The sequence below is a fragment of the Bidens hawaiensis genome, unplaced genomic scaffold, assembly GCF_021521415.1.
Source record: "Bidens hawaiensis isolate Kalapana, Puna unplaced genomic scaffold, B.hawaiensis_p1.1 tig00002236_1, whole genome shotgun sequence".
Taxonomy (NCBI): Eukaryota; Viridiplantae; Streptophyta; class Magnoliopsida; order Asterales; family Asteraceae; genus Bidens; species Bidens hawaiensis.
This window is the reverse complement of record NW_027491119.1, coordinates 90530-117244: the sequence shown is the minus strand read 5'-3', so window position 1 is coordinate 117244 and position 26715 is coordinate 90530. Positions and strand designations below refer to the sequence as shown.

General features: G+C 35.5%; 1 protein-coding gene and 2 pseudogenes across 1 annotated transcript; 2 read left to right on the top strand and 1 right to left on the bottom strand.

Moving 5' to 3' along the window:
• The first annotated feature begins 4217 nt into the window (after window positions 1-4217).
• LOC143611479 (uncharacterized) lies at window positions 4218-9312 on the top strand. The gene is made up of 4 exons (XM_077085678.1): window positions 4218-4698; window positions 4787-4936; window positions 8017-8576; window positions 8665-9312. Exons 1-4 carry the CDS (start codon window positions 4218-4220, stop codon window positions 9310-9312), a joined length of 1839 nt encoding a protein of 612 aa, XP_076941793.1.
• A 1153-nt stretch (window positions 9313-10465) lies between these two features.
• Window positions 10466-15595, top strand: LOC143610654 (uncharacterized; annotated as a pseudogene).
• Window positions 15596-16085: 490 nt separating this feature from the next.
• On the bottom strand, window positions 16086-23764 carry LOC143610643 (glycosyltransferase BC10-like; annotated as a pseudogene).
• Window positions 23765-26715: the final 2951 nt, after the last annotated feature.

Here is a 26715-nt window from a genome sequence, read left to right as displayed (position 1 = left end):
AGGTGAGCTACCTCAGAATTAAATCTGAATGAAAGGTTTATGAATTCGTTAGAACCTTTCTTAGGCATTGTATTTATATTTTATCATATTATTACAAGGCCTGATGGATCGATCAGTGATCTAATATGTTCTAACACTTCAATATAGTGAACCTTGTTGTAAACGTATAATATTATTAAATATTCATTCTAAATATCACATTCTCCTTGTATTGGAAATGATTTATAATATTCTAGTCAATATGTACCACTACGTCAAATAATTGTAAATTTAAAATTGTATACCGTTACACATTTCTAGTGACTAAAACAATAACGCTATATGATTAAACTTACTTGAGATAAAGTATTATTCAAGATAAATGACTTTAATGAATTTATAATGTAACCAATTGAGCTATCAACGAGCTTAATTAGTTACATATCGACTCTGTCACATTAAATTAAATAAAATGAATTGCTATTTGCAATTAAAACACACATTTGTTTTCTCTCTTATGCATAACTACACATTCCATAAACGCAAGAATTCCCTCTCTTGCATCTATTGTTGCACCCTCCGCAATGATGTTTGTCTTCCATCAAGTTAACGCATTTTCCCTTGCAACAAATCTCTTGGGTGCTTGCATTTTTTCCCACAAAGCCCACAATTTTGTTTATCAATCTTAACATTTACACATTTTGTTTTGCAACAATCTGGCCCCGGGCTTCCTTTTGCCCGGCACAACCTTGGGTTCTTATTGCATTTCAACAATCCCCTAATTGAGTGTTGGGCAAGGAACCGACTCGTCCTCTAAGGGAACCAGAGGTAGAAAAAATATCTTCCTCATCGTCTTCAATAGGCGTTGCGGAAAGATTAACGGCCAAAGCCATTAGAATTATTAGTGTGATCAAGATTTTCTTTATGCTGGTGGTCATGATGTTTTAGAAAGAAAAGGATAGTGAGATGTATTGTGGAATTAATATAGAAAGGTCTGATATTTGAAATCATGTACTTATAGGGGGAAACATCGTAACTGAGTTTGATATTTGTGACCATGGAAGTCTAGGGTTGAATAAAGTTAGGTTTTTGGATGGTATTTTGTATGCTCCACTACAATAGTCAGTTTTGACTTTCGATGGTAGTTTCCCTTTTCAATGTAGGAGTAAAATAAGCATATTTTGTTTAGTGGATGCATGCATTTCATTAAGTTTAATTCATACTCTTATTATTAATCAGTAAGATCGAAAATTTGATAGGATCCCATTGCCAACTAAACAAAAAGGGACATTAATATATACAACGGAGGATAATTACTATTTACTTTAGCATAATCTTCGTTTGATCGATGTTATAAGAATGGTACTATTTGTGAAGCCAAGTTACGCAGTGAATTTCAACTATGTACATTAATTCAACACAAAAAATAAGGCAGTGTATGCATTTTCGAGGCACACGTACCAGCCTTGGATGGTTTTCGAGGCACACGTATCTTTGGTTTTCAAGTTCATATTGATATATGCGAATATTGTTTAATCTGGTCAACTTTTAAATAGTTTCATTAACGTATAGCTATATTTTGGGCCATTAAATAATTGTTATAAATTTCGTTTTTAAATGTGATCTTTCTGTATAAAATTTCTAACATATATTTGTAGAGCATGATATGATCCTGTGCATTGAATAAACGCCTTTTTTTACTTACGTACTATATATGTGTTTGTGTGACAATGACATGAGTTGTGTTATATATGCCTTGCATTAGAAACTAGCTAGGAGACAAAGAAATATCAACATTCTAAACTTCTTTATCATTTTTCATATGAAATTTCTCCCATTTAATTTTATTTATTTAAAATCGTGTAACCCTCTTTTGTGGAAAATATATTTAAATGACGTGGCAATTAAATGATTTTGTTTTCTTAATGAAAACACGGATTCCATAACTAGACCAAAGAATTTTCTCACATAGACAACCGGCCACAAGAATTCCAAATTGCCTAGAAATATATATAGTTAGAGGAGCACTGAGTTTCTATTATATATTTTGATCACCGTTTTAATTTTTAATTAAACAATTGACCACGTTTAGTTATAGCGTGAAACTGCATGTTATTTAAACTGATTCAAAAATAAAACACAATATGAGTACCGATCGAGCAATTTGAGATTTCAAATACAAAAATATATATATAGATAATAAAGTTATATTCTACAATCGTGAAATCCAGACTTTTATTTATGACTTATACATTTATAAAGTGCTAGTTAATTTGTTCAATCATTATATTTATTTAATAACTATGGATTAGGTTCAAAGAAAAAGTTTGATTTTTCTAAAAAGGCTAGGAATGAAGGTATTTTAGTCTAACACTTTAATATCAAAACTCACATACTTTAATCTCAAAACTCACTTACATTAATTTAAAAAAGCCACTTAAATAAAACCCAATTACGTCTTCACTAATCTCCTACAACCACCACCACTCCACCGCCATCACAACCGCCACCACCTCGCCGGAAAAGTCTATGGAAATTTTGCCGGAAAATTTCACCGGAAAAGTCGTCGGAAAGTCACTGGAAAACAATCCCCGAGAAATTTCGCCGGAAAAATCTCAGAAAAATTCACCGAAAAGTAGCCGAAAAAAGTCAACGGAAAACGGTCGTCGAAAAAACACAATGGAAAACACTACGAAAAACACAATGTAAAAATCACAATGTTAAAAACACAATAAAAAACACAATTATATGACACAATGGAAAAAACACAATGAAAAAAAATACAATGAAAAATACTATTGTATAACACAATTTTGTAAAACACAATTTTGGTAAAACACAATTTGTAAAAAACCCATTATTTTTTTTTTCAATTTTTATATAACAATATGGTACTCATATAAAAGATAAAAAAACACTCCTTATTTTGGTGAATTTGTTTTTCAATAAAAAACGTCCTAAAAAAAGTTATGGACGTTTAAAAATGATGGGGAATTTGGCATGTGCCTTGCATGTAGAGAGAGAAAGTCAACAAATGTGTTATTCCTTTTATACCCTTCCTCTTATGTTCACACTTGATTTCCCACTAAACTAATCTCAACCCTCCATGTTCAAAATTAATGTACAAGATTACTTTCTATCATTTCTACAAAAACTATACTTTCTATTATAAGCTAACCCTAATAACTATAGTTTTATGCATCCTATTTATATCTAAATAAAACCCACCTAAAATATTGAATGTTACAAACTGAAAAACTTTGTAAGTTCTCTGATTATATAGAACTTAATTTTATGATTAAATCTGATTAATGAAACTTAATTGCCTGTAAATAAAATAATTTAGGAAACATTTTGGGCCAAAATAAAATACGGGTTGATGCAAACGAAAAGGATTTAGTACAACTAATGGGTAAGCATCGATGTACCAAAATAATGATTCAGCACGCTTTACTGCTTTATCTCCAAATCGGCCTTTATCTCCAAGTTAGCCTTCAGGGAAGGAAAAAATTAACTTATTGAGGCACCTGATATTCATGTATCTTGGGTGAAACGGCCGATGCAAGCTGAGTTGGATTTACTGGCTAAATTAGTCTGTAGCTTCACAAGCTTCTAGTGTTTCACGCATGGAAATCAGAGATGAAGGCGTCGATGAAGCTTTTAGCCTGTATAGCCGGTAAGCTCAAATGAAGCTATATGATTTGGCTGAAACGAGGGATGCCTTATATATGCTAAAAAAAGATGTCTATAATTTTGTTAAACCTCTTATTTGTTTTGCTAAAATTGTTGTGTTTGTTGCTTCATCCACCGACAGCTTTGCTTTTCTTTTTAATTTTAGTCATATTTTTACTGAAGTATAATGATATTCATCCATCTCTTCGTTTTTTCTTTTTTCTTTTGTGAAGTGTAAATTTCAATTCATGGATGGTCTTTCTAATAATAGCTACACGCAAAGGGAAATGCTTAATTTCTGCTTTATGACATGAGTAGTCGTTGTATGCATATAATATAGGAAAAGCAAAAGCAAATTAGAGTACCTGCCTTGCTTATCAGTCGAGCGAGCGAGGATTCCCTTTTCGATCATATATATTAGCGTACCCGGGTCAGTCTCAGTGTACATGTTGCCCACTTCACTATATATATATATGATGCTTAATTATTCATCATCATCATCATCATCATCATCATCAATGAATATCAATATTGTATCTAAAGTAGATGATGTTGACCAGACTAACATGGAGCTATATAACGCTCTATCACTAGGAGAAGATATCAAGGTATTCGAGACGTGCAAGGAGTTGCCCAATGGTCCGTTTCACATACTAACCATACATGATGACACCATTCTTCATGTTGCAAGTTTCAATAAGCGCAACAACCTCGTCGTCGCCCTACTCCGTTCCTTGCCTGAAAGCCAATTCGAGAGGCTGACATGGGTGAATAGCAGTGGGAACACCATACTTCACGAGACAGCCACCAACAACGGGACGGTGGAGGCCGCTAGGGAGATGTTGCTTAGGGCCCCTTGTTTGCTCTCCAAGCGCAACTCGCGGGGAGAGACCCCTCTCTTTCGTGCAGTCCGCTATGGCAAGTCCCGCATTTTCCACTTGCTCGATGATCAAGTACGGGAGAAAGGAGAAGATGTGGAGCTGTTTCTTCGGAGATCTAGTGATAAGTCTACCATACTACATCAAGCCATCCTCAGCCACAACTTTGGTACGTTCATACGTTCGTTTTAATTTGTTAAAGTCGATCGATGATCATGATCTCTTACATATATATATGTATGTATCTGGACGGACAGATCTGGCCATTTCCATAACTAGAACATATCCAAAACTGATTGCGGTGGAAGATGGACATGGGTTGACGGCTCTTCAACTTCTATCATTGAACCCTTCCCCATTCGATAATGAAGTTGGAGACAACTTCTTTAAGAAGCTAATATACGATTGTAAGGATCGATACTACTTGCATGCATTTAATTTCAACTCTTAATTTATTAACACATGCACTTCACTCCAACTACAACACTTTTCTTTTTGGAAAAAACCAGCAATTTCATATATACACTTCACACACACATATATATATATGTATATAAGGGAGAGATATTTTGAGAACCTTGTTTTGTTTTAAAAACATAAGAACTACATTCTTAACTGCATATTTAATTAATCCCTCCGTCCCATTAAAAGTGTTCATATTTCATTTTTTATTTGTCCCATTACAAATGTTCAATTTCAAAATTTATTAGCCAATTTCCAATTTTACCCTTATGCACACACAACTAGCATTAATAAACAATATGGTGGACCCATTTTCCAAGGGCATTATTGTTATTTGGTTTAGCAAATAAGTAATCATTCAATCCACCTTAAACTTTGTGTTTTTCAAACTAAGAAACTTTGACCGGGACATAGTGAGTAAATAGATTAGATTATGTGGCTGAGATTAAATTTGATTAAAAAATTAAAGTACAAGAAAGAATAAATATGTACAGTGATAATTACACTAATTTAAACGTCCGTTACACATATGTAAAATGTCGACTCGGTGTGTAAAAAATTATGTAATTTTTTTACGTGCATGTAACCTACATATATGTAAAAAAAATTCAAAATTTTTTATGTTACGTTGAGTTCTTTCGAGTTCTTAAAACTCAAAGTGATTCTCAAATCTCAAAAGAAATTCCCCTATATATATATATATATATATAGGGTTATGTTATAATAGGAAGTATAGTTTTTATAGGAAGGATGAGAAGTAATCTTGTCCATTGATTTTGAATATGAAGGGTTGAGATTAGTTTTGTATGGAAATCAAGTGTGAACATAAGGGAAATGACATAAAAGGAATAACACATTTGTTGACTTTCTCTCTCCACATATAAGGCACATGCCAAATTCCTCCATCATTTTAAAACGTCCATGACTTTTTTTACGACGTTTTTATTGAAAAACAAGTTCACCATAATAACGAGTGTCTTTTTATCTTTTATATGAGTACCATATTGTAATATAAAAATTAAAAAATATTTAGTGGGTTTTTTACAAATTGTGTTTTACAAAATTGTCTTATACAATAGAATTTTTCATTGTGTTTTTTTTCATTGTATTTTTTACATTGTGTCATACAATTGTGTTTTTTATTGTGTTTTTATTATTATGTTTTTTTTCATAGTGTTTTTTTCCATTGTGTTTTTTACATTGTGTTTTTCATAGTGTTTTCCATTGTGTTTTTTCGGACTTTTCCAGCAAGGTGGCGGCGGTGGGTGACGGTTGTGGTGGCAGTGAGCGGTGAGGTGGTGGTGGTTGTAGGAGATTAGTAAAGATGTAAGTGGGTTTTATGTAAATAGGTTTTTGAAATGAATGTAAGTGGGTTTTGAGATTAAAGTGTTAGACTAAAAAACCCTTCTTCGTACCCTTCTTAGGAAAATCAAACTTCTTATTTGAACCTAACCCACCTATATAGATATATATATATATATATATATATATATATATATGTGTGTGTGTGTGTGTGTGTGTGTGTGTGTGTGTATACAACCATGCAAAAACTTAAAATCTCATATATGCCCTTTTAAAAATAGTTAAAAATTAGGAATATATAATATTTTAGATGTTTGTAAAGCTATATATGAAATTAATCCTAAAGTTCTTCAAGGAAATAGCCATACCCTAAACCTTTCGCTACAAGAAATCGAGGAATTTACAACATACAAATTTTGCTATATGTGTGGGTAATAGTTGATGATATATTTGAGATTGAATAGCCCTTGATATATGTTGGTGATACGCTTTGGCCACATTTGTGGTTTGTGGGGAAAGTTTCTCCAAAATTGACAATCAATTAAAAACCCCAAAATTAAATACAATAAATCTTAGCAAAAAAACCAGATAACTCTAACACGGCTTGTTGCTGGTGCATTTTTACTCATTGCTCGTACCGCCCGAAGCGTTACTCATAATGTCCGACCCTCAGTGTGGCAAGGAGCAGAGACAGAACGATCCACATGGTGAACAGAGATGAAAAAGGTGTTTGTATAAGCTTTTGAACCTTGCTTATTTGTTTTTTGAAAAGGTCCATGTTAAAGCTAGCCTTTGAAGGAGCTATGTCAAATAGCTTTTGTTTTTCAAACATCAAATAAGCAACAATTAAAAGCTCACACATACACCACTGAAAGGTTCTTCAATTTGGTTGAAGGCAGTGTTTTGAAACCCGGCCCGGCCCGGCCGATCGGACCGGGACCCGGTCCCTATACCGGGCCGGGTTAACGTATTTTGGACGTTTCTAAAAACCCGGCCGGGTTTCACGGGTGGCGGTCGGCCCGGACCGGTTGACCCGGCGGGTAGACCGGTAAAACCCATTTTTTATAAAATCCAAAATGAAATGTGCATGCCAGGATTCGAACTTGAGTCATTTCAGAGATAGAAGCTTTAATAATTACCTCATAAGCCAATCAACCAAGCTTCATTGATGTCTCTACTGATCAAACATAAATCACATATATTTAAAAAACAATGTATAAAACATAAATAAACATTAAAGTTTGTTATTATTATTATTTTTTGTTATTATTATTTTTTATATGTATATGAATTATATATATATGTAAATATATATTTAAATTATTTATGACGTCATCCGAGTCAAACACTGGTCCGTCCTCCCGGGTCGGTCAGACCTTTGACCCGGTAAGGAGTCCGGGTCGACGTCCGGGCCGAGTCTGAAAACATTGGTTGAAGGAGATGCGGTGCATTTTTTAGCTCTAGTTTTTTTTCGAGAAGATAGATATAAAAAGAATGACATAGGAGAGAGGGTGATATCATGTGTGAGGGGATCAAGTCAAAAGACAAAATTAGGATCCCTCCCACATAGTGGGTTACTATATTTTTCTAAACTCACATGGGTTTTCTTTCCCGTATTTCCTTATATATGTACACATGTATGTATTTATGTATGTATGTAAGTATATATGTGTTTATGTATAATCATTAATTTGCTAACTTTTATTAATTTGTGGATGATCAGACATTGATTGTAGTCCAGAAAAAGTAATATACACAAAAAAGCGTAGTAAGATACCATTGATTGAAGAAATTCGAAAGAGAAAGCATAAATGTGAATCGGCTAAAAAACTTGTAAAGATATTGGTTAAAAAAGACAAGTCATGGAAGAACACGGTGTCCAGACATGATCTGAGTAGGCCCAGGTTCCACAAATACGAAGGGAACGTTAGCCAACCGGAAAAAAAAGAGTTTGGCCCTATCCTCGACACTCCATTGTTGTTAGCAACAAAAGGTGGTTGTACAGAGATTGTCAAGGAAATACTAGATGTCTACCCACAGGCGGTAGAACACATTGATGGGGAAGGGCGCAACATTCTGCACGTCGCTATTAGATACCGAAGAACGGATATCATCGATATTGTAATCAATATGGCACATTCTGTCAGAAGGCTAAGAGGAAAGATAGACATAAAAGGATATTCGCTATTACACATGTTTAGCGTGGAGGCTAAAGATAGCAAAGCCGAGGAAGACAACAGAAATCCAGCTATAATTCTCAGAGATGATTTAATCTTGTTTGAAGTACGTACGTACGTAGTTAGTTAATGTCAATTTATGTCTTGCATACATAATATATTAAGTTTCTGCTTGTTCTTGTTGACGCGTGCAGAAAATGAGAAACATATGCCCATTGTTAAGCACACTGCAACAGAATTTTAACGGGGAGACTGCTGAACAAATGCTTCTTGAGAAAACAACACAACTACGGGTTAATGCCAAAGAATGGATGAAGGACACAGCAGAGAGTTGCTCCATTGTTGCTGTTCTTATAGCCACGGTTGCCTTTGCTGCAGCATACACTGTGCCCGGAGGCCCGAATCAAAATACAGGATATCCACTTCTCAAGAGCAAACCTTTTTTTATTGTCTTTGCTCTTGCAGACGCCCTTTCGCTCACATTCTCTTTGACATCGGTTATCGTGTTCCTTTCCATCCTCACATCTTCATTTCGTTTAAATGACTTTCGGTACTCTCTTCATAATAAACTGCTGCTAGGCATCACTTTGTTGATACTCTCGGTGTCAATGATGATGGCAGCATTTGCAGCCACCCTTATACTAACCATTAGCAGTGGCCAGAGCTGGACAAATGTTTTCTTATACATAATATCATTCTTCCCGGTTACAGTATACGCGTTCTCCTATGTGCATCTTTACAAATTACTCATTCACGCCTTTTGCGAAAAAGTGTGGATGCTTAAGGAAGCCTTATTTCCTCCTTGTGTTAACGTTGAACCACCTCAAGCGGATTTTACATGATTGCTCAGCACTAGTTCAATCTTGTAATTCAGTGCCACTAATTATTTTATGGAAAGCTCCTGAATAAATACATTGTTGTGTGTACTTTAGCTTTTACTCTATCAATGAAGAAACTGGAATACAACCGTGATTGTTAGTTTTGTTCTTTTTGTTAATTATTTTGTTGTTGACATGTTTATTTTCATTCAAGATATAAAATACATTATTATGTAAGAGAAAATATAGTAATTATTAGTGTAAGTATATGAATACTGATAAAGAATTAGCTATCTCAGATTTTCCCTATATGAGTACTTTACAATTAAATAATATAATTAATGTTATTTCCAAAATAACTTGAGTTGGAAAATATATTTGAAATATCCTTCATAATGGTAAGATTTTATGTTACGTGAACACTCTAGAATGGTATCATGGTATCATTTGTTCACATATGTTTCTTTTTTAATATAATAGTAAGAAGATTATTCTTTTTTCTAATATATGATGAAAATTTTTTATATAACTCATTCTTTTCATCTCATTACACTCAAAACAATTACATAAAGTGATAGGCTAACGGGGAACAAGTTGCACCGCAACCCCCTTTTAAATAGCAAAGTCTATCCTACTAAAAGCGAAACTTTGGGACTTAGGAGCGGAAAATGTACCATGCACGACACGCTGAACCATGCTCAGAAAATTCACAGCCTCCGGGGCCAGAAAACCGAATGTGTTAAAAGCAAATGAGAGAAGCACATATTGATTCCCTAAACAAGCTTTCTCGTGTTTAACTACTTTGTCCGATTCGGCCTTCAACTCAGCCTGACCCACAACAAACCCACGGTCTCTGAGTCAAACAAGAGGAATAATATTTATTTTACATATTGTATTTTATTTATTTATGCGGTAATACATTTTTCTTTTTCGTGTTATAATCATATTCATGGGTGATCTCTTTCTAGTAATTACACGCAAAGGGAAATGCATAATTTCTGCTGCTATGTGATATGAGGAGCTGTATGCAAACTAAAGGATATGTGCCTTGCTTGATTCCCTATTCTCTAAATTCTTAAGCACCTATAAATTGATTAACGTACCCGGCCAATCCCATTATATATGTTGTGAGCTTAATTAATTCCATCTCCTTCTGATCTCTATGTTTAATAATTCAATGAATGTGAATATTGTATCGGAAGATGATGTTGACAAGACGACTAACATGGAGCTATATAAGGCTCTGATAGATGGAGAAGATAAGAAAGTATTTGAGATATGCAAGGGGCTGCCGAATGGGCCGCTTCATGTAGTAACCATACATGGCGACACCATTCTTCATATGGCGGGTTTCAATAAGCGTAACAACCTCGTCGTCGCCCTGCTCCGTTCCTTACATGAAAGCCAATTCGAGAAGCTGGCATGGGTAAACAGCAGGGGGAACACCATGCTTCACTCGACAGCCACCAACAACCGGACGCTGGAGGCCGCTAAGGAGATGCTGCTTAGGGCTCCTACTTTGCCGTGCAGTGCGCTATGGCAAGTCCCGCATTTTCCATTTCCTCAGTGATCAAGTGCGGGAGAGAGGAGAAGGCGTGGAGCTGTTTCTTCGGGGAAGTGATAAATCGACCATACTACATGAAGCCATCCTTAGCCACAACTTTGGTACGTTTGTTTGTTTTAAGTTGTTAAATTCAATCGATGATGATCTCTTAATTACTCTTACGACATATATATCGACGGACGGACAGATCTGGCCATTTCTATAACTGGAATATATCCAAAATTGATTTCGGAGGAAGATGGAGATGGGTTGACAGCTCTTCAACTTCTATCATTGAACCCTTCCGCGTTCGATTATGGAGTCGGAGACAACTATTTGAAGAAGCTAATATATGAATGTAAGGATCGATCCATCTAATATGCATGCATGCATGCAAAAATGCATCCAGTTTTAATTCTTGATTGGCACAAACAAGGTTAACTCAACCACAACATCTCTTTAACCACATCTCTTTTCCTTAGGAAAAAAAAAAACTATTGATCACCAATAAACAATTTTTTTCTTTTAACAATTTCATATATACCCTTTACAGGGATGAGATTATTGGAGAACTGGGGAACTCTATCTTAGACCATCCATCTAATCTTATGGTGCACCTTATGTGTTATTTGATTATCTACATCTCGAATAACCTTATCAAACCAAAAAAGAACCCTGCAAAACCTAAACTCACCCACCCCCACCCCCCGACTAAAAATGACTAACACCCCACCCCCATCGAGAGATGCTATAGCTAGACATTTTAGTTCTTCAATTCCCCACTTTTTTTTTGAAGTTCCCATTTGAATCTAACTCTACCCCTATAAACATGAAAATATCATGCATACATACATACATAATTGCGTGACGTCGTTGATTTGTCTAATCAATGGTCTATAATTGCCATGGCAAACTTGTAATAAATATAAAAAAAAACTATGGAAGGGCATTGTGGACTTTGTTTTTTACATTAATCATTTTGAAAATTAAAATGCAATTTCTAAAATCTCATTAAATAGTCTCCTATTTTTTTAGCTAATTCTCTCACTCCAAAAAAAATCAATCTTCAAGTTGGGTTTTCAAAACAAGAAAAATTGTTTAAATCGATTTAATGGAGAAAGGCAAAGGTTTTTGAAATGGATATACTTTTGAAATGGATTTTAGATTTTAAAAAGAATCATTTTGTGTAAGGATATATTATAAGCATTATCTTGTGTTTGTTTTTTGTGTAGAGATTATTTCACTATAAGTAATATTAATACCAATATTGGATTGTGTAGGAATATTTCAACTCAGTGAATTACATGTTAGAGAGTAATTATTATTTCATTGTGTAGGGAAAATATGACTTATATGTAGACAAATATGAGTTATATGTAGGTGAATATTAGTTACGTGTTGGTTAAAATAAAAGGGAACTAACAACTTTTTAGTCGTATGTGTAGATGGATATTAGCATGGAAACTTTGTGTTTTTAAACTTAACTGAAACATAAAGAAATTAAAAGAAAATAAAAGGTTGGCTAATATTATCAATCATTCATTTTGAAGTCAACATGATCTTATAATTTTTAATTTAACTAAAAAATACATATTTGGAATCAAATAAAAGGATCTCATTAAGTTATATTAATGTTAAACGATTAATTTGTTTTTAAATTTAAATATGAATAATCTAGTTTCAAATATTTGGGGTGCGTGTGATCACATATCGTCAATATGTTTAGCGATTTGTCTATTTGTTGTAGCGTTTTTTAAATTTAAACATTAAATACATATATTAATTAAAACCACCAAACAAATTAATAGTTAACAAAATAAAATAATTCAACTTTTACCAACATGTCCTTTGATTTAATTAAAAGAAAAAGGAAAAGAAAATTTGTGATTTGTTGGATAATTTCTTGCAATCCTCGCGATAAGATGACTTTTCGCATGAACTTAAGCCGGGGGATGATTCATGCGATAAGTCAAGTTATAGTGAGAAATCAATCTGGGTAATTGATTGCATTAATCAATTGCGAGAAATCAATGGTACATATTGATAATGACAAACTGGTAATTATTAATAATCTCAATAATGAAATCCCCATTTCTTACTCTTAAAATTAAGCTGAAAACATTTATAATTATCAAAACATAAACGATTTATAATTAGCTACATTTAATATTTTTTTCATTTTGGAAATGGATACAATATTTGTTTTTTTTAACGTGCTTTAACATGATTTGAAAAAAAAAAATAGTACTTTTGTGGATTCTATGCTATCGTAATATACACAACATTAGTTTTACAAAAAATGCATTATTAGTTATGACTACACAATATTTAAGCGTGTCTACACTACATTAGTTGTACCTACATTATATTAGTTTTACCTATACTACATTAGCTATGCTTGCACAACATTTGAAATTGTGCATACAGTAAACTAGTTTTGCCTACACTACGTTATTTAGCCATTCCCATCAGCAAACTTAGCTTGGGTTGGTTTGCCAGGTGTAACATAAAAAAATTGAAAAATCACATTTGGTTTGACATATTATGGCAAACGATTCTCTACAGTGAACTAGTTTGCAATCACTTTTTATGCCATTGGTTTATATTTATTGCTTTATTCCAACAATTAATTTAACGTGCATATTAATTTTTGTTTAATAAGTTAAGTTATTTTATTTTTTTAAAGAAACTAAAAATATAGTCTTGTTTGTTATTTTTTTACGAACATCTCGATACAAATTTTATGAAACACGGAGTTCTTTATAAAATAGGTATTTTTCATAATATAATTACGATATAAAATTGTTGGTTCACAAACTTATTATCATTAAATTTTATTTTTATATATATTGTTTAAATAATTATAAACTATATTTACTTAATATTTAATAATGAGTTTGGTTGAATTAGGTTGGGTTGTGAATGAAAGTGGAATATTAGATTTGGTTGGGTTGTGTAGATGGAAGAAAGAGAAACTAATTTTTTAATGTTAGATTGGGTTGGATTAGTTTGTAAATGGCAATAGTCTTATGACTATACAACATTTGAAAGTGTACCTATACTATATCAGTTATTACTATACAAATATCTTAAAGTATGTCTACACAACATTACGTAGCTATGTCTACATTATATTAGTTGATTGAAAACCATAGAAAGAAAAATACTTCACATTTGAGAACAAATAACATTTTAGATCAAATGATTTTTATCAAATAGATTTTAATGGTCTAAATTTTAGATGAAATAAAAAAAATATAACAGTTTGTAACTTATCATTAGTTAATAACCTATCATTAATTAAACTATTAGTGAGAATTAGTTACAAAACAAAACATCTTATATTTTACTAACATACCCTTATAATTAAATAACCAGAAAATAAAAGGAAATCATTTGATTGGTTAAAATATCTTCTCGTATATGTATATATGGGGTGTGTGTGTATAATCAATAATTTGTTGACTTTTATTAATTTGTGGATGATCAGACATTGACTGTACTTCAAAAGACACAAAAAAACGCAGTAGGATTCCACTGATCGAAGAAATTCGAATAAGAAAGCACAAATGTGAATCGGCAAAAAAACTTGTAAAGATATTGGTTGAAATGGACAAGTCATGGAAGGAGACGGTGTCCAGACTTGATCTGAGTAAGCCTAGGTTCCACAAATACACAGGGAACGCTAGTCTACCAAAAGACCTTGGACCTATCCGTTGTTGCTAGCAACAAAAAGTGGTTGTAGTGAGATTGTTAAGGAAATACTAAATGTCTACCTACAAGCGATAGAACACATTGATGGGGATGGGCGCAACATTCTGCACGTCGCTATTAAATACCGAAGAGCGGATATTATCGATATTGTAATCAATATGGCACATTCTATCAGGAGGCTAAGTGGAAAGATAGACAAAGAAGGACACTCGCTACTGCACATGTTTAGCATATCAGCTAAAGATACTAAAGCCAAGGAAGACGTCAGAAACCCAGCTTTACTACTGAGAGACGATTTAATCTTGTTTGAGGTACTATGCATTTAGTTGATGTCAATTTATTTAATTTATGTCATGCATCCATAATATAGTAAGTTTCTGTGTGCAGAAAATGAAAAGCAAATGCACAACATTAACTAGATTGCAGGTGAATTCTAATGGGGAGACTGCTGAACAAATGCTTCTTGAGAAAACAACACAACTACGCGTTAATGCCAAAGAATGGATGAAGAACACAGCAGAGAATTGCTCCATTGTTGCTGTTCTTATAGCCACGGTTGCCTTTGCTGCAGCGTACACTGTGCCCGGAGGCCCGAATCAAAATACAGGATATCCACTTCTCAAGAGCAAACCTTTTTTTATTGTCTTTGCTCTTGCAGGCGCCCTTTCGCTCACATTCTCTTTGACATCGGTTATCGTGTTCCTTTCCATCCTCGCATCTTCATTTCGTTTAAATGACTTTCGGTACTCTCTTCATAATAAACTGCTGCTAGGCATCACTTTGTTGATACTCTCGGTGTCAATGATGATGGTAGCATTTGCAGCCACTCTTATACTAACCATTAGTAGTGGCCAGAGCTGGACAAATGTTTTCTTATACATAATATCATTCTTCCCGGTTACCGTATACGCGTACTCCTACGTGCATCTTTACAAATGACTCATTAACGCCTTCTATGAAAAAGTTTGGATGGCTAAGGAAGCCTTATTTCCTCGTGTTGACGTTGCACCACCTCAAGCAGATTTTACAAGTACTAGTTCAATCTTGTAATTCATCTGATTAATTTATGAAAAGCTTTTGAATAAATGCATTGTTGTATGTACTTTAAGCTTTTAATCTATCATTGAAGAAACTAGAATAAAATTGCAGTATTTTTTTTGTTCTATTCGTTAATTATTTTGATGCCGACATGTTCTTTTTCCAAATGAGAGCCTAGGAATTATTATTATAACAGTTAACGCTATGCACGGATGAGGTGATTACCAACCGAATCCAGTAAAAAGAAAGAAATAATACAAACACTTCATAAGATACCATCCACTTACAAAACTTGGTTGGTTTTGCACAATGGCAACACCAGCCCGTTTTTTTGGGCTTAGTCACTTATTATTCATTTTACAACAACGTGTTCGTTTTCAAAGAAACATGCCTGAAGATGGGAGAACAAGTCATTTTAATGACATCTATTTTTAGACAGTTACTGTGTATACACTGTATCTATGATGACAAAGTGCTATTCAATCTAGATATTTCCTACCAGTCATGGAGTCGTATGTTGCAGAGCAGATGCATCAAAATTCCCTTCAGCCAGAAGCCGCATGGCCCCGTCTCTAGAGAACTTGCGAGCAAACAGAAAACAGGGGACCAATATTCCATCAGTCTTACACCATTCTGTTCGGTGTTAAGTCTCATAATACACATGGTTTATATCCTGCAATTGCAATATATATAAGTGGTTTCGCCATTTTAAGCAAAATGAATAATGATAGAAAAACATACAATATATAACCTTGATTCTTTGGATTTGTTGAGGGTTGGCACTTGCATAGTTATAGGTTACAGGATGCCAGCTTCTCGTTTCCATGTTTGTGGCGGACTGGATCCATGAAGTGTATGTCACAGTTCGCCTTTCAAGCTCTCCCTCGAGATCATTCATCTTAGGACACACAATTTAAACCTTATTATAAAGGGAAATAAGATTTCATAAGAAATTTAAAAATGTTTCTTACTGCAAGTAATGTCTGCACATAATGCTCATCAGGAATGCAATTACGCTGCTTCTGAAGTTTCTGCATATTTTGAAAAAAAAAATCACAATTGAGTTTTAGGCTGACCTTAAAATGATTTCAAGAAAATGTAATAATGTAGGTTCCCCGGACGGATCTCACGAGATATCCCGATATACACAGGTGCGGAATCCCTGTGTAGATCGTTACGGACGTAGAATATAAGCTTACGAACACACGAACACAATACGAACAAAACCACGTTATATTAATAACTCGAACTGTGTTACTTACAGCCTCTCGACCTCACGTCACTCGACTCAATGAATTACACGTAAAATAACCAAATCGATCAACCAAAACTCTAACCACTGATTAACCTTAAACAGTAAACCCGTAAACAGTATAAATACACGACAACTTCGCCTCAGGCGAAGTTGTCTATAACTTCGCTCGTTCAACAAGTTCGCCTAGGCGAACTTGTCAACAACTTCGCTTGGTTAACAAGTTTGCCTAAGCGAACTTGTCAACAACTTCGCTTTTACAAACAAATACACAAACACCATTACAGACTCGATTACAGACATTTGACATATGAACTACTGACATCTATGCACCAACAGACTCCCCCTTGGCAGCAGCTTCATATCTTGATCTTTCAGCTCTTGTCTCGTAATCTTGTATCTTCATGCGTGCACTCCTTCTCTAACACACACCGTGACTACTCGCTGATATTTCCTTGCTTCATCCTTCCAAGCAGGAATGTAGAATATCTTCTTTTCGTTCAACGCTTGCAAATCAGCTTTCGATAAGTTAACAAGATGCATCGGGTCATACACCCTCAGCACTTCTTGTTCATCTTCGTCTTCCATCACGGCTTCAGCAGTCTGGCAATCAACGTACCACCATTTTAGATTCTTCAACACATCTAGAGGCATAGTCTTCATTGGAACCTCCTTGATGCATCGGATCGGTTTGTACTTCATCACCATCCATGGCTTGCCATCTGCTCTCAATCCCCTTTCTGTATCCTCCACGAGCTTTCCCTTTTGTGGCTTTAATAGTTCAAACTTCTTTTCTTTTATGCTTTCTTTCCACACAATCTTCTCAATCATTCTCGCCATATTGTTGTCACTTCTGTTTATCAGGCCCAACCTGGCGAAATCTTTCACCTCGCATTCCGGCAACGTATTGAGAGATCTCAGCATTCGTTTGAAGTATTGACTACCATCATAACGCTTCACCACAAACAACTTGATCTGTTCATCATAAATCCAACAGATAATTCCCTTCTTCGACTCAGCATAGCCTTTGATGTTATAACTTTTCTTGAACATGGCTGGAACAGCAGGCTTCTTGGTCTTAATGAACCAATGAGCACAGCCTTCCTTCCACCTAGGCTGCTCCTCCCACTCAGTCTCATCCATCTCAACACCCACGTCGGCTTTCTCAACATCAGGGATCTCGTGTTTAACGTTTTCTTCTACTATCTCCCCCTCTTCTATCCCATCTTCAATCACAATCTGCTCACCGATCTTCTCAATCATATCACTCGGCAGCACATCTTCATCAAACAGTACCTCATCACTAAACATGTCATCATCAAGCTCTTTCAGCGCATCGATCACGTCATCCTCAACTAACACCACATCATCACCAGAACCACCAGCCACGTCAGTAGACTCCCCCTCAGCTGTGGAAGTACCAAGAGCTTCAGAAGTTCTTGGCAGCTCACCACCTGCATCTTCCGATGCATTGGGATCATCGTCTCGGTCATTTCTCTTCTTCGTTCTGAGCTCGTCGCCCTTACAACTCATCTCCCCCTGAGATGCCAAGAACTCCTTCAAGGCATCTATGATTTTCCCATGCTCAACCAGGAGGGATGCCTGTAGTTGATTTGCTTCCACTAGGCTTTGAATAGTCTTCGATTGTTCTGCCACGATCCGCTCTAGTGAAGCTATTCTTTCTGAATCTGACATAGGCGAAGGCGAGACTCCAGAAGCAGGCGTAACCGCAGGTGGTACCATACCTGATAACCCTGCAGCAGTAACGACCGTTGACTCTATAAATCGTGCAGCTACCACCGATTGAGTAAGCGTTGGAGGTGGTAGTGACACGATCTCCGGAGTCGACGTCTGGATGGTAGTGGTGGATGGCATGCCAGCCGTTGATGTAGCCACCACGGGAACATCCGTAGCGCTTGTACTTGTCACCTGTATAGAAGAATGAACAATAGACATACCAGACAGTGCGGCCGGAGCAAAACGTACAGTCCTTGAAGTCTCTCCAGCTCCCAAGCTAGCACCTGTCCTTTCCCGTCTTGATCTTCTTATCAGCTTATGAATGTCCTCTTCCTCTTCCGACTCATCATCATCTTCCGTTCTCTTTCTTTTCCCAAACGTTCTCTCTCTAGACACCATCAACCGTCTCCCCTCATTCATAATCTCATCCAAATCGGAGTCAGCCATCGACGTAGCTGCTCTAGTCATACTCACACCTGAACCTTGTGCAGCCGAGACTTGCACCTCTTCAACTTGATCCATGTCAAAATAGCCTTGACCTCCAAAAACAGCGTCAAGGTCTATATCCTCAGCAGTTGATACAACAGGCACAGCAGGAGCAGGAACAGCTTGAGTTGCTCTTGCCTGTTGCGGTTGAGGATCTCTGAACTCGTCCCCACCAGCAGGAACATACTCTGGGTTAATTAAAAACCCAAATAGAGGAGTATGCCTGGGACGACGTTCAGGGTTGCTCCTCGCACTTGACGTGCGGCATTGAGCAAAGATACGTTTGCTCACTGATTCGACGTATCTGATCGGACGTCTCTGAGGTGGACTCGGAGCCACATGATTCAATATCATCTGTAAAAAGCGTGGGTACATTATGAACCGCTCCCGAGACATCGCCTTTCTTTGCCTGTCTATCTCGTAAAAGACCATTTGACTGAAGCTATAACGCTTGTTATAGGTCAGTGCAGTCATGGCAGACTGCATGGTCGCACCCATACCATCAGTGCCCGCCTTCCTCCCCGACATGCACACGATCATGACGTGCATAAGGAAGCGCCACTGATCAAGAAGGAAACCCTTCCTCCTTTGGGTATCTCCCTAATGGACCAGAGTAGCCCATCCGAAGAAACGCTCCATCACGAAAAGGAGCTACGAACTCTGTAGGATCGTCTCGAGTCTCCTCACCAAACCTTAATGCCACCCGGATCTGTTCAAAATTGAACTGAACCTGTTGATTGTTCACCGTAGCTCTCATCACCGGGGGCTCAACACGGCAGTCGTATTCGACCGTCTGCCAGAAGTCTTCGATATTCGGCAGAGATATCGGCAATGTGTTTGTGATCGCATGAAAGATCCTCGAGCGTAGGAGGAAAGTGATAATCTCGCGATAGTCGTCCACACCGCTCGCCTCCGGGTTAAGAGTGATGTACATATTGTGACCCGGGAAAAATTGTCTCTGATTGTCACCATCATCTCCTCCTGCACCTCCAGCACCAGCTATCGCAGCCATATCTGCAACAAACTAACCAAGTTAGAACGACACAAAGACATAGCACAAGTTCGCTTTGTTACCATGAGCGAAGTTGTGATAAACTCTGTATAGGCGAAGTTAAAGTTGAGGCGAAGTTGGGAACAACTTCGCTTCAGCTTTAAGTTCGTCTAATTAATATTAAGTAAAAATGATCTAGGCGAAGTTAAAGTTAACTTCGCCTCATCACAACATTGCCTCAAGCGAATTTAAGTTTCAGGCGAAGTTACGGATAACTTCGCCTCAGGCGAACTTAAGCTTCGGGCGAAGTTACGGATAACTTCGCCTCAGGCGAACTTAAGCTCCAGGCGAAGTTACGGATAACTTCGCCTAAACCCTAACTTCGCCTGAATCTGAATCGGCGACAGTGAGATTCATGGAACAACGTGCAGTTGATGATTCGGATAGTTTAGACGATTAAGAACTCTTAACCACAAGTTTTAAGGACATGTTGACGATCAGTATAGTGTTCAACACGTAAAAACATAGGTTATGAAAATCGGTTTCAAAACCGATGGTTCGAGGTTAATAACCGGGTCGAAACGACCCTTGATTAGCATCAAAGAACTTGTAATATATGAGAAAACATCATCTCGAACCTTTGATCGGTGAGAAAATCGGAATAAATAACACGTAATCGAGGTTAATAACAAGTTCGCCGGAGAATGGTTTGTCTGTGGAGATAAGTTCGCTGATATTAATGAAAAAATTGACTGTTGAAAATCCTTTTATATGGGCGGAGTCATACAGGCGAAGTTAAAGATAACTTCGCCTAGGCGAAGTTATCCACAACTTCGCCTGTTAAACAACATCGCCTATATATTTACAAAATTTAACCTTATAAGTTTAACATTTTTCAAATTAAGATATAAAACTTTCCTTGAAGAACTAAATGACGTGATCAGTTCTAAGTAACCAGTTAAAAAATCATAAAACTATCTAAGTACAAAAACTTAAAAAATTTAAAGTATAAGGGATCAAATTTCAGTCTCGCTAGGGACTGCCACGTTTTAGAAAAGATCCGAACAGGAATCATACTAACTACGTAACTGTCACATAGATCCGTGTTTAGCTGTATTATGACATATAGAGATAGGTTGTAGACAGGTATAACTTAAAGTGGTTTTCATCGTTTCTGTGATACGAGTTAGGTTCAATTAATCCTTAAAATTTAAGTGGGCAACAACTCAGAAATATTGATGCCTCCTATCTATCCTCAAAGCGTATTTGGCTTTCCCCAAGTCACCCCGAATTGACTTCGACCCATAGTGTCTGATTAAACATGCAAGTACTCTTCTTCTGGTTCCCGTTCTTCTTCTTAATCTAAGATTGAGAAGTCTTGATATTTCGTCATCTCTAAAATGTGTCAATAACTTCAAATATATATATATGTATATTTTTTTTTTTAAATAGACATAGACTTCAAAGTAGAAATTAACTGCAAGTCCCGAATCTGGATCACTGCAGTATCTTGAGACACTATCTTCACGGGAATCAGAACACACATGGGCTCGTGTATGACTGGGTAATCGCTTTTCTGCCCATCATTCGGAAAGATATATATGAAGACACGCAAAACTCTTTAGGAGTTTCCACGTAAAATCAAGTAAAATTAGTTTGTATCACATCTACTTTTAAGCACCATAAAAGGTTACCATGACATACAATGACTGTCCTAAAGCATTTTAAGCCTAATAACTTCACTAGTTAAGCACACAAAGTTCGTATATCTATCATTTTCCGAGGTTGGATCAATTTTCCGTTTAACATAGCTAACGAATTTCTTACGAAGTAACAGACTTGAAAAATAATTTCATTTCCCTTAAAAAAAATGTAACATTTATCGCCTCGACCAAAACAAAGTCTTCAGGTAAACGGCTATCCCGAAGATCCAATGGATCAGCTGGACCGACCACATACTAGTATGTGTCCTTCTAACTAAGTATTATCGACTAATTTTAAGCGAAAGAACGAAAAATTCATCATAAACCGCCCCGGTCACTATCAGTGATCTGGTTAATGGCTATCCTCAAAATCTACAAGCACAAAATGAGGACCAAAACATATCCGAAGACAAGTCCTTCAAACTGATGTAACCGACATATTTTAAGCGATTAGTGACGTTTTATTTATTTTTTTTTTAAATAACACAAGAAAAGCATGGTTACTCGGGATTGATCATCCCATTCAGTTCAATAAGGTTTTGAAATCTGGATTTGTCAAACGCTTTAGTGTATAAATCAGCGAAATTATCAAGCGTATCCACCTTGTCAAACGCCTAAGCGAACTTGTCAACAACTTCGCTTTTATAAACAAATACACAAACACTATTACAGACTCGATTACAGACATTTGATATATGAACTACTGACATCTATGCACCAACAAATAACTTACATAATTCTGTTTTCCTTTACTATAATCTAAGGGTGGACGTCTCTGAAAAACATTAAATAAATAATGTTAGTAATAAATAAAAACCAATATGTTCATATGTTGTCCTTTTCTGATGTTATAACAAAAATGGAAATACAAACCTTACATAACTTCTTAAAAACTGGAAATACGATGCCGTCATATGCTACAACTTTTGCATGGCTTCTAATTAAAGCAATCCACTGAAAAGTTCAATTAAAAGGAGCCAAGTTAAGGCAAAATTGCATAAGACAAAATGTGATAAAAATATGGTTCAACCTGTGAGGCTTTTCGCCATTTCCCCATTGGTATAACAGAAGACATCCTAGGATTGTAGCGACCTTCTTTCATATCAAGAAAGCTAAAACACATAAAGCCCAGATCAACAACAGTTTATACTAGGGTGTTTGAATGGAAGTAATTATCTGATTACTTCAACTACAAGTTGCAATAATCAGTTTCGAGTATTTGGGCAACCTACGTTTGTTTATGATTTTCTGGTGTCAAATAAACTAACTAACTATTCAAAGTAAGATAAAGTTACTTATATACCCTTATGTATACATTGTTTGGCAGCAAAGCAATATTTTCTGCACCATATCTTATTTCATAATGGTTACTCAACATCTGATAATAATCATCAAAGCACACATCCAAACACCCCGTATAACTAAGATCAGATAATTTGCAACTTGCAAAGAGCAAATGAAAGTAATAACCACACCTGTCCACGAAACTTTTAGAAGATCCCATCAGATAATTGTAAATATAGCTAAAGTTGTAGAGGGGAACACAACTGCACAAAAAGGAAAATGTGATCAAATTCAAAAACCCAAATCATCACAATCCACAACGACAGCAATTGCAGCCTTAAAAGAAGTATAACAAAGATGATGACAAGAGTATTATTATTTATTTACCTGTCTGATAAAAGAATAAACCTCTGGTTTGCAGGATTGTGAAGAGCTGCTCGAAGCAGCAATCTTTCAGCTTCAATCATAGTGGATTCGCCCCAACCTACCTGTAACATCACCACTACAATCATTGGACAAGATAAGAGACAACTCGAATGCTATATCTCCAACAATTATAAAAATAATAATCAATAAAGATGTTATAGAGGAGGATGTTTGATCACCTTAATGCTATTGCTTAACTGCCGACCATAAAAGAAGGCGGACCTAGTGGTGGTTTCGTCGAATACAAAACCAGGTTCCGAATGAATATAGATCGAGTAATTGGCTGCATCAGCATTCTGCATTAACGTTATGTATTGATGAACAAAACAACAAAGCCGAACAATAATATGATCAAACCTAAAGTTGATATAAAAATTCCAATCCGATTAATAATTTGTATAAACAGCCGATGCCAAGAGAAGAGACAGTCGCTAGTAAATAATAATTATGAGATTTGAGCATTAGGAGAAAATGGCAAGTCAAGCAGTTAGTTCCTAATTTGTGTGTTTGGTTTGAACCATCTAATCTAATGAAGCTTTGAATCTAAAGCGAATATGAAAAGATAAGATACCCACCTGTAAGAAGAAGGTATGCCAGAGGAAATCAAGGGGCAGATCGCGACGAACTAAGAACATGAAGAAACACTAAGTGACCCCGGGCAGATTACGGATAATCTGGGGGTTAAGTAGATGTTTCCCACGAGGGGTTATGTCCGGCAAAGATGGTTGTTCTTCTGATGACCTGCAAAACAGACACCGTGAGCTAGTCACTGAGAAGGGGGGGTACCTCCTTGTGACCATCCTCCGGCGTGAGAATCAGACTAGATTGCTCTTGAATATAAGTGTATATTAAGAGAAACGATTTTAAATACATTACAGTGATTAAGTCTCTGTAGACTTACGGGATAGTTACTACTGGTATTGTGGGGTTTTGTATACAAGGCTTGCCTACTGGGCTATTACACGTTACTTATTGGACAAGTGTTAGCCAATAAGTAATATGACCACAGTCACAGATACGGTCGAGTGACAAGTACCTTTCGGTAATTTGTAAGCAGACAGATGTAAAAACATCTTAATGTTGTAACTGTAAAATGTGTCTTTTATAAATGGATGTACTCACCAGTATTTCCTGCTGATCAAATATTTTTAAACATGTTTCATGTGACCTCTTAGAGACAAAGGAATGATGCCTGCGGGCTTCCAGCTTAAATAAGGGGCTTGCCACCAGAATAAAGAAACGTGTTTTGTAAATTAGGGTTTATCCCTATAAAACTTATGTTTGTATAAAAATGGGTTTTTATCCCAGTTTATGAAATAAGAATTCTGGTGTTTTTATAACTCTGATTAATTTTCCTAACTACGGTTCTGATGAAATATTCCGCTGCAAATTATTTTAATAAACATCGATACCACCACTGAACGTTCACGGCTCCCCTCCCGGGGTATAGGGGTCGGGGCTGTGACATGAAAGAAGGCCGAACTGCTGGAGAATCGGAGACGTGGAGAGGTAGACTGAAGAATTGAAGGGCTGAAACTATCGGATATGTGGAGGGAAACCACCGAACTACCCGAGCTACGGAGAGGGGGAATCGGAGGCGTTTGTGCGCCGTCTACTTGGTGTTGGATGGGTATTATATACGTCGTGCTCAATTGTTTGGTATAAAAATTTATGGTTAACTATTTAGGGTATATAACATATTATGGTATTATATATTTTTATTTATAAAATGATCTATTGAGGTACTAACGGATACCTAACAGGTAAATGAGTATTTTACTTGTTTAGACACAAATATTAACAGGTCGATTTGTGTCTACCTGCTTAGTGCACGAAACCTGCTAAGGTCATACCTGCACGTAAAACCCGTGTAGATTCATGTCGTATCAATTGCAAGCCCTAAAAAGGATTGATGAAATTTGGTTAGCTTTTGCAATTTACATAAGCACTATTCTAGGTGCATGGTAAATAGAAAAACTAAAAACCAATGATCGATAAATTTGCAAAGTGCTTATGAAATTTCCAAATGAAAATGAACTTAATACTAAGAAGTAAACCTTACAAATGTGTAAAAGTATAATAATGATTTCCCGTCAAATTTAAAAGTTTAATACAGATGTTATAAGTGTAAGAAACCAGTCAAAAGTTCACTAACAAAGAAATGACACTTTTGAAAAATTACTAAAAGTATGGGTAAAATATATGTCCACAAATACACTATAGAACACAACTTTCATTAATTGTATGCTTGATTTACCCAAAAACATAATCTATAAATTGATACCTAAATCAACTAATTCCTTTAGATGGAATGCACATTAGATGTGTGCCAGCGCAATGTGTTGGGCAACACAACTAATTAGGTTGATGATTTATAATGTTGTATTTGAAAGAAAAAAGACATTAGTAAATTAACTAAAAATCAGTTAAAACGTAATTATTTCTAATTTTTATATGAAAACATCGTTCTCATATTGAACAAAATCTTTATATTATGGTGTAAATTTAAAAAAAAATGACATACAAAACAGTTATTGACGTTAAAAGAAAAATTAAACTTGCATCAAACTTGAATGTGCTATGAAGATTTATTTTTAAAATATCCTTCCATATGTTTTAAAATTGTAATTAGTTAAAGTCTTGAAAGTATGTAAATATATCTTCAATCTTGTCCGTGCTTTATATTAATGGTATAGATCAAGTTAACTTTACGCGAGAAAAAATTTTTAGTGCGAGAAGAGAGATCAATCACTAGAACATTTAATCAATTATCAAAATAACAATGTCATATTGGTAATTAAATAGAATATTTAAGAATTAAATAGCTAAGGTAATATTGGAATTTATTTTTGCTTATTTCATTATATATACACACATACTTTATATGTTTGTGCCCCACGTGTGCGTATGTAAACATTTGCATAAAAGTTAGTACAAAGTTGTGTTTTTTTCCTTTTCTTTTATCATTGTAACACCTTCTAAGTGTGTTTATATATAAAACTTTAAAGAAAATTACGTAAAAATAATATTTTTGTATATAAAAATGAGTTTCTACATACAGGGTTAGGTTAGATAAAAATCCATTTGAGTTATGAAAACTCTAGAAACATATTGTCAACGACATGTTTTTAATTAAAAATTAATCTTGTGATCCACAATTAAAGTTAATAAAAAATGTAAAAGTTTATTTATATTTTCTCTCTCCTGAAAACATATATAAAAATTACTAAAAAAATGTAAAAAAAAATAACAA